At 47.1% G+C, this 16,480-nt stretch overlaps 1 protein-coding gene across 1 annotated transcript in view; it reads right to left on the bottom strand.

Moving 5' to 3' along the window:
* Window positions 1-16,480, bottom strand: part of LOC115117511 (mediator of RNA polymerase II transcription subunit 13-like) — a 126,180-nt gene that overhangs the window by 58,993 nt on the left and 50,707 nt on the right. Inside the window, 2 exon segments of the mRNA XM_065017465.1 lie at window positions 2,617-2,700; window positions 3,306-3,390. Coding sequence (XP_064873537.1) covers window positions 2,617-2,700; window positions 3,306-3,390 — 169 coding nt within the window.

Raw genomic sequence — 16,480 nt, 5'->3', positions numbered from 1 at the left:
CTCTTCCTTTCTATCTCTCTTTCTCTCCCTCTCTCTTCCGCTCTCCCTCTTCCTTTCTATCTCTCTTTCTCTCCCTCTCTCTTCCCCTCTCCCTCTCACAATTTTTTCTCTACACAGTCAAAGCAAAGACAATGGCGTCTTAATAGGCAAATTAATTAGCACGCTGCAAATTCATTAAAAACTGAAGCAAACTGTGGCACAATGAAGACAATGTTCACACTAAACGCAGCGCAGAAGACGACATGATTTAGAGAAGACATCGCATCCATGACAGTTTAGGACGCCCACACACTTTAATTGTGATTGCTTGGTAGAGCTGCCGTAGCTCAAACGACGACGAGGCAACGGCGGTGTTATTTTGTGAGACTTCATTTCCTCGTTTGGTTCGAGGATGCTCTAAAAGCGCTTACGACAAACAGAGGCTGAGTAGTGGGCTTATGTTTTTATGCACCCATGTCTTTCTGTTATCTGCCTTCTCTCCTCTCTCTCTCGTTCCTATTTCCTGCATGCTGTGTCCTAACCTAGGAATGAGTTACACTTGATTCCTTCAACACCTTTGGAATTGTGCCAGCGGGCATCTTCATTGCTGGCTGGAATCTCCACAGCTACATCGGAGAGGATCTCACTCCTAAAAACACATTTGGCTTACTAGATATGGAGAGGTTCTCAACTTTCTCAAAATGTAACTCAATGTATTAGCATAATTTGAACTATTTAACAACTTAAGATATGTCATGATTCTCTCTATATTACAATATTTTATATCAATATCAGTATTACAATATTTTAGATGATTCGTGTCTTTGACTTAATTGTTTCCTGTAACCTAGTAGATATGAATATGTCTCTAATTGATGCACAGATGGAATTATATCCAGCTTACTGGGTATATAGTGTACATAGTGGGTATTTTGAAAGAAAACTCAAATAATACACCGAACTCAAGCAAAGCAACAAGTAGAGCTACAGGGCAATTCCACGATAAAATAATTGCGTTGAGACTCAGATTTTTCACTTTAAAATGTATGACAAACAAAAACCAGTTAATTTAAAGTTTAAGAAACCAACAATGATACGCACAAGGACTACTTCTAACAGTATAGACTGAACATTTTACAAAAACACATTACTGTGCAGATGCAAAGTTTAGTGACAGAATTCCGGTAAAATCTCCTTCAGTTTTTTATATCACCACGTTTTCCAAAAAGATCTGCCGCAAATGAAGATTGAAAGATGTCTGCAGAAAGAAGGGGGTCCGCCATGACATGACACCTTGACTTTGAGCTGTTGAGCTGGTTGAACTACAGTAAGTGAAGTGGATTTAGACCCGGTAAGAGAATTACCGTAGCAGAATTTCATCATGAGTCCCTGATCTGTACTATACAGAAATGCATAATTATGGATATGAATGTCATTCTCTTCATGGTGATGTATCCTGAATAGGTACAAAGGTAGAAATATGCACTATCCTTTTGCATATTTGGGTATTATTCTACACGTTGCTTTTATTGTAATGAGCTCTGACCCCAAACAAGACCAAATTTGGTTGGTCAGGACAGGACCAAATCTGAGCCAATCATAGACGTCTGTGTCACAAGTTTAGAAATCAAAGTACAGTAGAGTAGATTTCAGTACAGTACAGTATAGTACAGTAAAGTATACAGAGTACAGTACAGCACAGAACAGCACAGTAGAGTAGACTTCAGTATGGTATAGTACAGTAAAGTACTCTGTACTGTACTGTACTCTACTGTACTCTACTATACTCTACTGTACTGTACTCTACTGCACTCTACTGTACAGTACTCTACTGTACTGTACTCTACTGCACTCTACTGTAATGTACTCTACTGTACTGTACTCTAATGTACTCTACTGTACAGTACTCTACTGTACTCTACTGTACTCTCCTGTACTCTACTGTTCTGTACTCTGCTGTACTGTACTGTACTCTGCTGTACTGTACTCTAATGTACTCTACTGTACAGTACTCTACTGTACTCTACTGTACTCTCCTGTACTCTACTGTTCTGTACTCTGCTGTACTGTACTGTACTGTACTGTACTCTACTGTACTGTACTGTTCTGTAAAATGCCCTACAACAACCATGCCCCACTCCTGTGCTCTTGTTCTCTGTCAGTCTCTGACACACACACACACACACACACACACACACACACACACACACACACACACACACACACAGCCCCAAGCCCCTCCTCTGCTCTGCTCTCACACCTCGTCACCATTCACTACCCTGCTCTCAATAGCCTCACGTCCGGGCAGCCTGGCAGACCAGCACTTGCACTGTCACACACACACACTTCGGACTAGTCGTCTGTCTCACAGAGCGAGCCGTTCCCACCTGCGAGCGTGGTGACATGATCCGAGGGGCTCACAGCCAGGTGCCAAGAGGCAGCCAGAGGTGTCACCACATCCCAGACGGGGTGGGAGCAGCCGCCGCACGGCAACCATTCACACCGCCTGTCTGTCACACTCCCCCAGAGTTCCCCAACGCTCCCTTAACGCCACGCTAGTTATCACCGTGTCAGAACAACGTGGCGGGGATGCTGTGAGGAGGTTGTGTGTGGGATTGAGAAGGATGGTTAGCTCACCTGGTGGCCAGAGGCTTCTCCTCCAACTTATATGGCTTGACGAACCACTTCCCGATCCGTACAAAGTCCTTGTCCAACAAACACCTGGGGGATGGGAGACATTAAACAACTGTATCACACACACACAGGTAAAGGACCATTGACACACAAACATACATTCTACATAGAGATTGTCACACATGTACCCAATCGGGGAAGAATAGAGAATATAATACATGTATTTTCATACATCTCACATCAATGGAGTTACACAGTTCCTTGAGATACATGCTCTATTGAAGGCTTCATGACAATCCAATATAGTGCAGAGGTATAGAGTTGGAAGAGAGGAGGAGGTAGACTCAAGGTAATAAGGTTCATTCAGCCTGCCCCTTATGATGATCATTGATGTTTAACTTAATTGAGAACAAATATATCCTGGTTCATTTAGCAGATGGGAAATGTTTATTGGAGTCATTGATTCAGTCCAGGTTATAATTTGATTATCACTTGTAGTCTTTTAGCCATTGGTGGTTTGGTATTTTTGCCAGAATTCTTTGCTGTCTTTCCCCAGTTGATCGGAGAAGAAATTGTTATATGAGCAGAAATAGCCAATAACTAGACTGGGAATATTCAGCTTACTTTATGTGATACTTTACATCCAGACTATATGACACAAGGCGTTTTCCAAGCAGCTCATTGTACTGTACCTCTCCAGCAGGTTGTGAATGGCCTTGAACAGGAGGGTCCGGCATTCGTATGACAGCCCACACTCCCACTGTCCCTCCTCAGCCACTGGAATACAGGAAGTGAAGATGGGTTAGCAACTGATGGTTACAGTGAGATCAACACAGTTCATACACTCAAACACAGTACACAGAACACAAAGACACACAGGACACTGCAATGCATGCCAACAGCACAAGAAGCTTCTAAGACTATAGATGAACGTTACCCACAGACAAGTATCTACATGTACATCCATCCACAGACTGACTCATCAGAAGCCCTTAACCATTATCTTCCATACACGTTAAACCACTGTGGGACACTGTGGAAGAAACTACAAGGACCACTGTGGGGCACTGTGGAAGAAACTACAAGGACCACTGTGGGGCACTGTGGAAGAAACTACAAGGACCACTGTGGGGCACTGTGGAAGAAACTACAAGGACCACTGTGGGGCACTGTGGAAGAAACTACAAGGACCACTGTGGGGCACTGTGGAAGAAACTACAAGGACCACTGTGGGGCACTGTGGAAGAAACTACAAGGACCGCTGTGGGAGAAACTACAAGGACCACTGTGGGGCACTGTGGAAGAAACTACAAGGACCACTGTGGGGCACTGTGGAAGAAACTACAAGGACCACTGTGGAACACTGTGGAAGAAACTACAAGGACCACTGTGGGGCACTGTGGAAGAAACTACAAGGACCACTGTGGGGCACTGTGGAAGAAACTACAAGGACCACTGTGGGGCACTGTGGAAGAAAATACAAGGACCACTGTGGAACACTGTGGAAGAAACTACAAGGACCACTGTGGGGCACTGTGGAAGAAACTACAAGGACCACTGTGGGGCACTGTGGAAGAAACTACAAGGACCACTGTGGGGCACTGTGGAAGAAACTACAAGGACCACTGTGGGGCACTGTGGAAGAAACTACAAGGACCAATGTGGGGCACTGTGGAATAAACTACAAGGACCACTGTGGAACACTGTGGAAGAAACTACAAGGACCACTGTGGGGCACTGTGGAAGAAACTACAAGGACCACTGTGGGAGAAATTATAAGGACCACTGTGGGGCACTGTGGGTGAAACTACAAGGACCACTGTGGGGCACTGTGGAAGAAACTACAAGGACCACTGTGGAACACTGTGGAAGAAACTACAAGGACCACTGTGGGGCACTGTGGAAGAAACTACAAGGACCACTGTGGGGCACTGTGGAAGAAACTACAAGGACCACTGTGGGGCACTGTGGAAGAAAATACAAGGACCACTGTGGAACACTGTGGAAGAAACTACAGGGACCACTGTGGGGCACTGTGGAAGAAACTACAAGGACCACTGTGGGGCACTGTGGAAGAAACTACAAGGACCACTGTGGGGCACTGTGGAAGAAACTACAAGGACCACTGTGGGGCACTGTGGAAGAAAATACAAGGACCACTGTGAGGAACTGTGGGTGAAACCACTGTGGGGCACTGTGGAATAAACTACAAGGACCACTGTGGGGCACTGTGGAAGAAAATACAAGGACCACTGTGAGGAACTGTGGGTGAAACCACTGTGGGGCACTGTGGAATAAACTATGAGGACTACTGTGAGGAACTGTGGGTGAAACTACAAGTACCACTACAAGCATGCACGTTTACATTATGTGCGTGCATCAGAGGAGGCTGCTAACGGGAGGACGGCTCATAATAATGGCTGGAATGAAGTCAATGGAGTAGTATCAACCACATGGAAACCACGTTTCAGCCATTATTATGAGCCGTCCTGCCTTCAGCAGCCTCCACTGGTGTGTGTGTGTGTGTGTCTGTGTGTGTGTGTGTGTGTGTGTGTGTGTGTGTGTGTGTGTGTGTGTGTGTGTGTGTGTGTGTGTGCGCGTGCGCGTGTGCTCCCTGTGCCTCTATACAGCTGTCAGGTCCTGTCAGCTTCATTTAGTCAGCGCTGGGAGAGACAGTGTCTGTGTGTTTGTGTTTGTGTGTGTGTTTGTGGCCGCACAGGGAGTCAGGAGAGGAGAGACAAGGAGAGGAGAGACAAGGAGAGGAGAGACAGGGCGGGGCGGCACCACGTGCAGAAGCCAGTCCTGACAGCCCAGCAGCAAACAAGAGAGTCGTCAGGTCGACAGCGCTTAGTTCCAGTTCCTGCCATGTCAGCAGCCAGCTCAGATGACCTGTGTGGGGTAGTGGATGGATCTGATTCCTACCACTACTGGCTCCCTCCTCATTCCTTCTTCCCAGAAGAGGAGCAGCTACTGATAGCTCTAGTGTTCTTTGTTCTCTACCATACCTGGAGAACGATTGGGAGGGATAGGAAGCTTTGTGAGTGGGTGTTGTGTTTACTTACAGGGTGGCGGCAAACAAAAAGCACCGGGTGCGTACACAGAGGGAGGGAGGGAGGCGACAGAGCCCAGGGGAGGGGTGGAGGACCCACAGAGGGAGGGAGGGAGGGAGGCGACAGAGCCCAGGGGAGGGGTGGAGGACCCACAGAGGTTGATCTTTTTTCTTTTTCTTTTTCAGTTGTGTATTTCTTTTTTTCCATCTTTCTCTTTCTTGCTTTGTTGATATTTCCCTCCCTTTCCTCACACTGACGTGAATGAAATTTCCCTACTTGCCAGAATTCCCCGGTAACCATGGCAACACTGGCTGTGAGAACACAGCTCCTCGGCATTCAATTCCACCACCGCCCGCTGCCCGCCCTCTCCCTCCCTACCTGCCTCCCTCCTCCCACCCGCTCCTTCTTCCTCTGTTCTATTGCCTTCCAACACCCCACCCCCCTTTCCTCCCCTCTCTCCCTCCCCTCCCTCATTCATTCCCGCTCCAGGGCTCAGACAGGAAGCTCAGTTCCAGCCAGCTATTCTACAGGGAAGAGTGCTCCATGAGCGGAATGCCAAGTCTCCAGCAAATCCAGCTCATTAGCTCGCCCCTTTCTCTCTCAAATCCCTTTTCCACACTGCCAATCCACCGCCAGTCGTCTTCATTTATCTATCCCACCACTTCCCCCCCTCCCTCCTTTCCCCCTTGTCTTCGCTTCTCTCTCTCTCACTCTACCCGACCCACCACCACCACCACGGAACACGCCCAGGTTTCTCAACCCCTTTTCACCCAGGTTTGAGTCACCCTGCCTGGGGGGAAGCTTGACATGACCCCCCCTCCCAGCCAAATCCATCCACAGCCACACAATGAGCTCCCTACCTCTGGGAGCCAGGAGAAAGAAAGCTGAACTGATATGATCACCTCATTGCTTATGTCTCTCTGACTGGTATAGTTTAAAGCACTGACAACAGCAGAATGTCTCTCCTCAGAGTGTAGGTATCAACTGATACTATCCCAAGTTTACAACATGTAACAGACACATCTGGAATTCCACTTGCCGCTCCCCAGCAGCAACAACATGTGAAAGTCATTACAGCTATTGTTTACATTGTAGTCACCGAGGAGCTGGAGCTGCACCTTATCAAGCCCTAAACACAAGGTGTGGCTATTTCCCTCTTGTATACACACACACACACACACACACACGCACGCACGCACGCACGCACACGCACACACAAAAAATTGAGTGTGAAATCTGATCAGAGATATTGAACTATTCAAATCCTTATGGGACCTGTGGGGCTTTATGTTTGACAAACAGCTGCAGAATAGCAACAAGTCACCACCATGGAATAGTGATTGCTGTGCTTAGAGAGATGAAGTGTGGTGAGGTGAAACGTATAGACCTTTATCTAGATGAGTGTCGTCTCTGCTCCTCTCAGCAGGGCCTTATTAGGGCCTCGGCAGACTCCTGAGAGGTGGACGGAGCACCACCTCACAACTTCAGCTGTGGATGATAACCGTCAAGGTTATCTCCATTTTAGTGTGTGTGTGTGTGTGTGTGTGTGTGTGTGTGTGTGTGTGTGTGTGTGTGTGTGTGTGTGTGTGTGTGTGTGTGTGTGTGTGTGTGTGTGTGTCTGTGTCGTGCGTGCGTGTGTGTGTCTGTGTGTCTGTGTGCGTGCGTGTGTCAGATGGCACAGATAAGGAGAATGAGAGAGAAAAGGGAAAAGCATGCTTTGTGTTCAAGATGTGGGTGTGAACTGAACTGACTGAAAATGTGATATTACGTTTTGCATGTGCATGAGAGCTGTGCCACTTTGTTTGCACCTTTGAGTTGTTTTGTGTGTAAAAGTATTTGTTATCATGCTGGGTGAACTTGTCTGTGTGAATGGGTTCATTCATGTTGTGTGGACTTGTGTGTCTGTGTGTGTGCATCTATCCGTGCCACTGGGGTACCACACAACCCCCGCAGCCCCCACAAGGATGTCGCCCCCGGCCCCAGAATAGCATGAGATTAGCTATTAAAGCTGCTAATGTTCTCTCTGCCCCATGCAAATATGAATAGAATTGCAGGAAATTTGCTCTAAAAATGATAACTCTCTCGGCATCATTGTAAAATGTGTAGAATAGCATGAGATTAGCTATAAAACTGCAATTTTTTCATCTGCCCCATGGAAATATGTGTAAGAGATAAGAATAACAAATCATTAAATAAGGAGCAGCAGTAAATAACAATATTGGGGCTATATACAGGGGCTACTGGTACAGAGTCAATGTGGAGGCTATATACAGGGGATACGGGTACAGAGTCAATGTGGAGGCTATATACAGGGGATACGGGTACAGAGTCAATGTGGAGGCTATATGCAGGGGGTACGGGTACAGAGTCAATGTGGAGGCTATATACAGGGGATACGGGTACAGAGTCAATGTGGAGGCTATATACAGGGGATACGGGTACAGAGTCAATGTGGAGGCTATATACAGGGGATACGGGTACAGAGTCAATGTGGAGGCTATATACAGGGGGTACTGGTACAGAGTCAATGTGGAGGCTATATACAGGGGTACCGGTACAGAGTCAATGTGGAGGCTATATACAGGGGATACGGGTACAGAGTCAATGTGGAGGCTATATACAGGGGGTACCGGTACAGAGTCAATGTGGAGGCTATATACAGGGGATACGGGTACAGAGTCAATGTGGAGGCTATATACAGGGGATACGGGTACAGAGTCAATGTGGAGGCTATATACAGGGGATACGGGTACAGAGTCAATGTGGAGGCTATATACACGGGGTACTGGTACAGAGTCAATGTGGAGGCTATATACAGGGTGTACCGGTACAGAGTCAATGTGGAGGTTATATACAGGGGGTACTGGTACAGAGTCAATGTGGAGGTTATATACAGGGGATACGGGTACAGAGTCAATGTGGAGGCTATATACAGGGGATACGGGTACAGAGTCAATGTGGAGGCTATATACAGGGGATACGGGTACAGAGTCAATGTGGAGGCTATATACAGGGGATACGGGTACAGAGTCAATGTGGAGGTTATATACAGGGGATACGGGTACAGAGTCAATGTGGAGGCTATATACAGGGGGTACGGGTACAGAGTCAATGTGGAGGCTATATACAGGGGATACGGGTACAGAGTCAATGTGGAGGCTATATACAGGGGATACGGGTACAGAGTCAATGTGGAGGCTATATACAGGGGATACGGGTACAGAGTCAATGTGGAGGCTATATACAGGGGATACGGGTACAGAGTCAATGTGGAGGCTATATACAGGGGTGGACCAGGGGATACAGAGTCAATGTGGAGGCTATATACAGGGGATACGGGTACAGAGTCAATGTGGAGGCTATATACAGGGGATACGGGTACAGAGTCAATGTGGAGGCTATATACAGGGGATACGGGTACAGAGTCAATGTGGAGGCTATATACAGGGGTACTGGTACTGGTACAGAGTCAATGTGGAGGCTATATACAGGGATACGGGTACAGAGTCAATGTGGAGGTTATATACAGGGGATACGGGTACAGAGTCAATGTGGAGGTTATATACAGGGATACGGGTACAGAGTCAATGTGGAGGCTATATACAGGGGATACGGGTACAGAGTCAATGTGGAGGCTATATACAGGGGGTACTGGTACAGAGTCAATGTAGAGGCTATATACAGAGGGTACCGGTACAGAGTCAATGTGGAGGCTATATACAGGGGATACGGGTACAGAGTCAATGTGGAGGTTATATACAGGGGATACGGGTACAGAGTCAATGTGGAGGCTATATACAGGGGATACGGGTACAGAGTCAATGTGGAGGCTATATACAGGGGCACCGGTACAGAGTCAATGTGGAGGCTATATACAGGGGATACGGGTACAGAGTCAATGTGGAGGCTATATACAGGGGATACGGGTACAGAGTCAATGTGGAGGCTATATACAGGGGATACGGGTACAGAGTCAATGTGGAGGCTATATACAGGGGATACTGGTACAGAGTCAATGTGGAGGCTATATACAGGGGATACGGGTACAGAGTCAATGTGGAGGCTATATACAGGGGATACGGGTACAGAGTCAATGTGGAGGAAATATACAGGGGATACGGGTACAGAGTCAATGTGGAGGCTATATACAGGGATACGGGTACAGAGTCAATGTGGAGGCTATATACAGGGGATACAGGGGTACAGAGTCAATGTGGAGGCTATATACAGGGGGTACTGGTACAGAGTCAATGTGGAGGCTATATACAGGGGATACTGGTACAGAGTCAATGTGGAGGCTATATACAGGGGATACGGGTACAGAGTCAATGTGGAGGCTATATACAGGATACGGGTACAGAGTCAATGTGGAGGCTATATACAGGGGATACGGGTACAGAGTCAATGTGGAGGCTATATACAGGGGATATGGGTACAGTGTCAATGTGGAGGTTATATACAGGGGATACGGGTACAGAGTCAATGTGGAGGCTATATACAGGGGATACGGGTACAGAGTCAATGTGGAGGCTATATACAGGGGATACGGGTACAGAGTCAATGTGGAGGCTATATACAGGGGATACGGGTACAGAGTCAATGTGGAGGCTATATACAGGGGATATGGGTACAGAGTCAATGTGGAGGCTATATACAGGGATACGGTACAGAGTCAATGTGGAGGCTATATACAGGGGATACGGGTACAGAGTCAATGTGGAGGCTATATACAGGGGATACGGGTACAGAGTCAATGTGGAGGCTATATACAGGGGATACGGGTACAGAGTCAATGTGGAGGCTATATACAGGGGTTACGGTACAGAGTCAATGTGGAGGCTATATACAGGGGATACGGGTACAGAGTCAATGTGGAGGCTATATACAGGGGATACGGGTACAGAGTCAATGTGGAGGCTATATACAGGGGGTACTGGTACAGAGTCAATGTGGAGGCTATATACAGGGGATACGGGTACAGAGTCAATGTGGAGGCTATATACAGGGGATACGGGTACAGAGTCAATGTGGAGGCTATATACAGGGGATACGGGTACAGAGTCAATGTGGAGGCTATATACAGGGGATACGGGTACAGAGTCAATGTGGAGGCTATATACAGGGGATATGGGTACAGTGTCAATGTGGAGGCTATATACAGGGATACGGGTACAGAGTCAATGTGGAGGCTATATACAGGGATACGGGTACAGAGTCAATGTGGAGGCTATATACAGGGGGTACTGGTACAGAGTCAATGTGGAGGCTATATACAGGGATACGGGTACAGAGTCAATGTGGAGGCTATATACAGGGGATACGGGTACAGACTCAATGTGGAGGCTATATACAGGGGATACGGGTACAGCGTAAATGTGGAGGCTATATACTGGGGATACGGGTACAGAGTCAATGTGGAGGCTATATACAGAGGGTACTGGTACAGAGTCAATGTGGAGGCTATATACAGGGGGTACCGGTACAGTGTCAATGTGGAGGCTATATACAGGGGCACCGGTACAGAGTCAATGTGGAGGTTATATACAGGGGATACGGGTACAGGGTCAATGTGGAGGCTATATACAGGGGGTACCGGTACAGAGTCAATGTGGAGGCTATATACAGGGGATACGGGTACAGAGTCAATGTGGAGGCTATATACAGGGGATACGGGTACAGAGTCAATGTGGAGGCTATATACAGGGGATACGGGTACAGAGTCAATGTGGAGGCTATATACAGGGTGTTACGGTACAGAGTCAATGTGGAGGCTATATACAGGTGGTACGGGTACAGAGTCAATGTGGAGGCTATATACAGGGGGTACTGGTACAGAGTCAATGTGGAGGCTATATACAGGGGATACGGGTACAGAGTCAATGTGGAGGCTATATACAGGGGATACGGGTACAGAGTCAATGTGGAGGCTATATACAGGGGATACGGGTACAGAGTCAATGTGGAGGCTATATACAGGGGATACGGGTACAGAGTCAATGTGGAGGCTATATACAGGGAAAATACGGGTACAGAGTCAATGTGGAGGCTATATACAGGGGATACGGGTACAGAGTCAATGTGGAGGCTATATACAGGGGGTACCGGTACAGAGTCAATGTGGAGGTTATATACAGGGGATACGGGTACAGAGTCAATGTGGAGGCTATATACAGGGGATATGGGTACAGAGTCAATGTGGAGGCTATATACAGGGGGTACCGGTACAGAGTCAATGTGGAGGCTATATAGAGGGGGTACCGGTACAGAGTCAATGTGGAGGTTATATACAGGGGATACGGGTACAGAGTCAATGTGGAGGCTATATACAGGGGATACGGGTACAGAGTCAATGTGGAGGCTATATACAGGGGGTACCGGTACAGAGTCAATGTGGAGGCTATATACAGGGGGTACGGGTACAGAGTCAATGTGGAGGCTATATACAGGGGATACGGGTACAGAGTCAATGTGGAGGCTATATACAGAGGGTACCGGTACAGAGTCAATGTGGAGGCTATATACAGGGGATACGGGTACAGAGTCAATGTGGAGGCTATATACAGTGGATACGGGTACAGAGTCAATGTGGAGGCTATATACAGGGGATACGGGTACAGAGTCAATGTGGAGGCTATATACAGGGGGTACTGGTACAGAGTCAATGTGGAGGCTATATACAGGGGGTACTGGTACAGAGTCAATGTGGAGGCTATATACAGGGGATACGGGTACAGAGTCAATGTGGAGGCTATATACAGGGGATACGGTTACAGAGTCAATGTGGAGGCTATATACAGGGGATACGGGTACAGAGTCAATGCGCGGGGGCACCGGTGTCCAGGTAATTGAGGTAATATGTACATGTAGGCAGAGTTATTAAAGTGACTATGCACATATAATAACAGAGAGTAGCAGCATGGTAGGGGGGGGACAATGCAAATAGACTGGGTAGCCATTTGATTATATGTTTACGAGTCTTATGGCTTGGGGGTAGAAGCTGTTTAGAAGCCTCTTTGACCTAGACATGATGCTCCAGTACCGCTTGACGTGCGGTAGAAAGAGAACAGTCTATGACTAGGATGGCTGGAGTCTTTGACCATTTTTAGGGACTTCCTCTGACACCGCCTGGTATAGAGATCCTAGATGGCAGGAAGCTTGGCCCCATTCATGTACTGGGCCGTACGCACTACCCTCTGTAGTGCCTTGTGGTCGGAGGCTGAGCAGTTGCTATACCAGGCAGTGATGCCAGTCAGGATGCTCCCGATGGTGCAGCTGTAAAACCTTTTGAGGATCTGAGGACCCATGCCAAATCTTTGGGGGAATAGGTTTTGTCGTGCCCTCTTCACGACTGTCTCGTTGTGCTTGGAAAATGATAGTTTGTTGGTGATGTGGACGCCAAGGAACTTGAAGCTCTCAACCTGCTCCACTACAGCCCCGTCGATGAGAATGGGGGCGTGCTCGGTCCTCCTTTTTCTGTAGTCCACAATCATCTCCTTTGTCTTGCTCACATTGAGGGAGAGGTTGTTGTCCTTGCACCACACGTTCAGGTCTCTGACCTCCTCCCTATATGATGTCTCATCGTTGTCGGTGATCAGGCCTACCACTGTGTGTCAGCGGCAAACTTAATGATGGTGTTGGAGTTGTGCCTGGCCGTGCAGTCATGAGTGAACAGGGAGTACAGGAGGGGAATGAGCACGCACCCCTGAGGGGCCCCCGTGTTGAGGATCAGTGTGACAGATGTGTTGTTACCTACCCTTACCACCTGGGGGTGGCTCGTCAGGAAGTCCAGGATCCAGTTGCAGAGGGAGGTGTTTAGTCCCAGGATCATTAGCTTAGTGATGAGCTTTGAGGGCACTATGGTGTTGAACGCTGGGCTGTAGTCAATGAATAGCATTCTCACATAGGTGTTCCTTTTGTGAAGGTGGGAAAGGGCAGTGTGGAGTGCAATGGAGATTGCGTCATCTGTGGATTTGTTGGGGTGGTATGTAAATTGGTGTGTGTCTCGGGTTTCTGGGATGATGATGTTGATGTGAGCCATGGCCAGCCTTTCAACGCATTTCATGGCTACAAACACGAGTGCTACGAGTCGGTGGTCCTTTAGGCAGGTTACCTTAGTGTTCCTGGGCACAGGGACTATGGTGTTCTGCTTGAAAGTCGCCTGATGTTGCTCTTGCTGCGGGCGATTCCCTGATCCACCTCTACGCAGACGACACTATTCTATATACTTCCGGACCGTCCTTGGACACTGTGCTATCTAACCTCCAAACAAGCTTCAATGCCATACAACACTCCTTCCGTGGCCTCCAACTGCTCTTAAACGCTAGTAAAACCAAATGCATGCTTTTCAACCGTTCGCTGCCTGCACCCGCACGCCTTACTAGCATCACCACCCTGGATGGTTCCGACCTTGAATATGTGGACATCTATAAGTACCTAGGTGTCTGGCTAGACTGTAAACTCTCCTTCCAGACTCATATCAAACATCTCCAATCGAAAATCAAATCTAGAGTCGGCTTTCTATTCCGCAACAAAGCCTCCTTCACTCACGCCGCCAAACTTACCCTAGTAAAACTGACTATCCTACCGATCCTCGACTTCGGCGATGTCATCTACAAAATTGCTTCCAACACTCTACTCAGCAAACTGGATGCAGTTTATCACAGTGCCATCCGTTTTGTCACTAAAGCACCTTATACCACCCACCACTGCGACCTGTATGCTCTAGTCGGCTGGCCCTCGCTACATATTCGTCGCCAGACCCACTGGCTCCAAGTCATCTACAAGTCCATGCTAGGTAAAGCTCCGCCTTATCTCAGTTCACTGGTCACGATGGCAACACCCACCCGTAGCACGCGCTCCAGCAGGTGTATCGCACTGATCATCCCTAAAGCCAACACCTCATTTGGCCGCCTTTCGTTCCAATTCTCTGCTGCCTGTGACTGGAACGAATTGCAAAAATCGCTGAAGTTGGAGACTTTTATCTCCCTCACCAACTTCAAACATCTGCTATCTGAGCAGCTAACCGATCGCTGCCGCTGTACATAGTCTATCGGTAAATAGCCCACCCATTTTTACCTACCTCATCCCCATACTGTTTTTATTTATTTACTTTTCTGCTCTTTTGCACACCAATATCTCTACCTGTACATGACCATCTGATCATTTATCACTCCAGTGTTAATCTGCAAAATTGTAATTATTCGCCTACCTCCTCATGCCTTTTGCACACAATGTATATAGACTCCCTTTTTTTTCTACTGTGTTATTGACTTGTTAATTGTTTACTCCATGTGTAAGTCTGTGTTGTCTGTTCACACTGCTATGCTTTATCTTGGCCAGGTCGCAGTTGCAAATGAGAGCTTACCTGGTTAAATAAAGGTGAAATATATATTTTTTTAAACAAACATGTGTTGGTAGTACAGACTCAGACAGGGAGACGTTAAAAACGTCAGTGAGGACACTTGTCAGTTGGTCATCGCATGCTCTGAGTACACGTCCTGGTAATCCGTCTGGCCCTGCGGCCTTGTGAATGTTGACCTGTTTAAAGGTCTTACTCACATCGGCTGCGGAGAGAGTGATCACACAGTCGCCTGGAACAGCTGATGCTCTCATGCATGTTTCAGTGTTACTTGCCTCAAAGCGAGCATAGAAGTTATTTAGCTCGTCTAGTAGGCTCGTGTCACTGGGCGGCTCTTGGCTGTGCTTCCCTTTGTAGTCTGTAATAGTTTGCAAGCCCTGCCCCATCCGACGTATGTCAGAGCCGGTGTAGTATGATTCAATCTTAGTCCTGTATTGACTCTTTGCCTGTTTGATGGTTCGTCGGAGGGCATAGCGGGATTTCTTATAAGCTTGCGGGTTAGAGTTCCGCTCCTTGAAAGCGGCAGCTCGACCCTTTAGCTCAGTGCGACTGTTGCCTGTAATCCATGACTTCTGGTTGGGGTATGTACGTACAGTCACTGTGGGGATGACGTCATTGATGCACTTATTGATGAAGCAGGTGACTGATGTGGTGTACTCCTCAATGCCAATATGTGTAGAAAAGCAGAAGATGAACTATACAACACATTTTTCTCTCTGCCACATCACCATGAGTAGAATTGCAGGAAAGGTATTTAAATATGCAACATTCTCTCTTCCTCTTTGCAAAATGTGTAGAATAGCATGAGATTAGCTATGAAACTGCTAATTTTTCTCTCTAACCCATGGCAAAATGTGCAGAATCCGCAGTAGGCCGTCATTGTAAATACGAATTTGTTCTTAAGTGACTTAAACAGCTACATTTCAGCCTCATTGCAAAAGGTGTAGAATAGCATGAGATTAGCTATAAAACCACACATTTTCTCTCTGTTCATGGCAATATGTGTACAATTGCAGGAAATAAGCTTTAAAAATGCTCAATGATCTTAGCCTCATTGCAAAATGTGTAGAATAGCATGAGATTAGCTATAAAACCACACATTTTCTCTCTGTCCATGGCAATATGTGTACAATTGCAGGAAATAAGCTTTAAAAATGCTAAATGATCTCAGCCTCATTGCAAAATGTGTAAAATAGCATGAGATTAGCTATAAAACCACACATGTTCTCTCTGCCCATGGCAATATGTGTACAATTGCAGGAAATTAGCTTTAAAAATGTGAAATAATCTCAGCCTCATTACAAAATGTGTAGAATAGCATGTGAGCACCCAATGGGGGGGCTTGTTTAGACCTTGTGATATGCCACTGATCCATGCATGCATGTGTGTGTACACATATGAGTGTGTGTTATGTGTAGTGAATACACACTGCTACAGTTTGTGATGGCTTCACTTCCAG

This window comes from Oncorhynchus nerka, linkage group LG4, assembly GCF_034236695.1.
Source record: "Oncorhynchus nerka isolate Pitt River linkage group LG4, Oner_Uvic_2.0, whole genome shotgun sequence".
NCBI lineage: Eukaryota > Metazoa > Chordata > Actinopteri > Salmoniformes > Salmonidae > Oncorhynchus > Oncorhynchus nerka.
The sequence above is the reverse complement of the archived record's forward strand: the minus strand, read 5'-3'. Positions and strand labels throughout refer to the sequence as shown.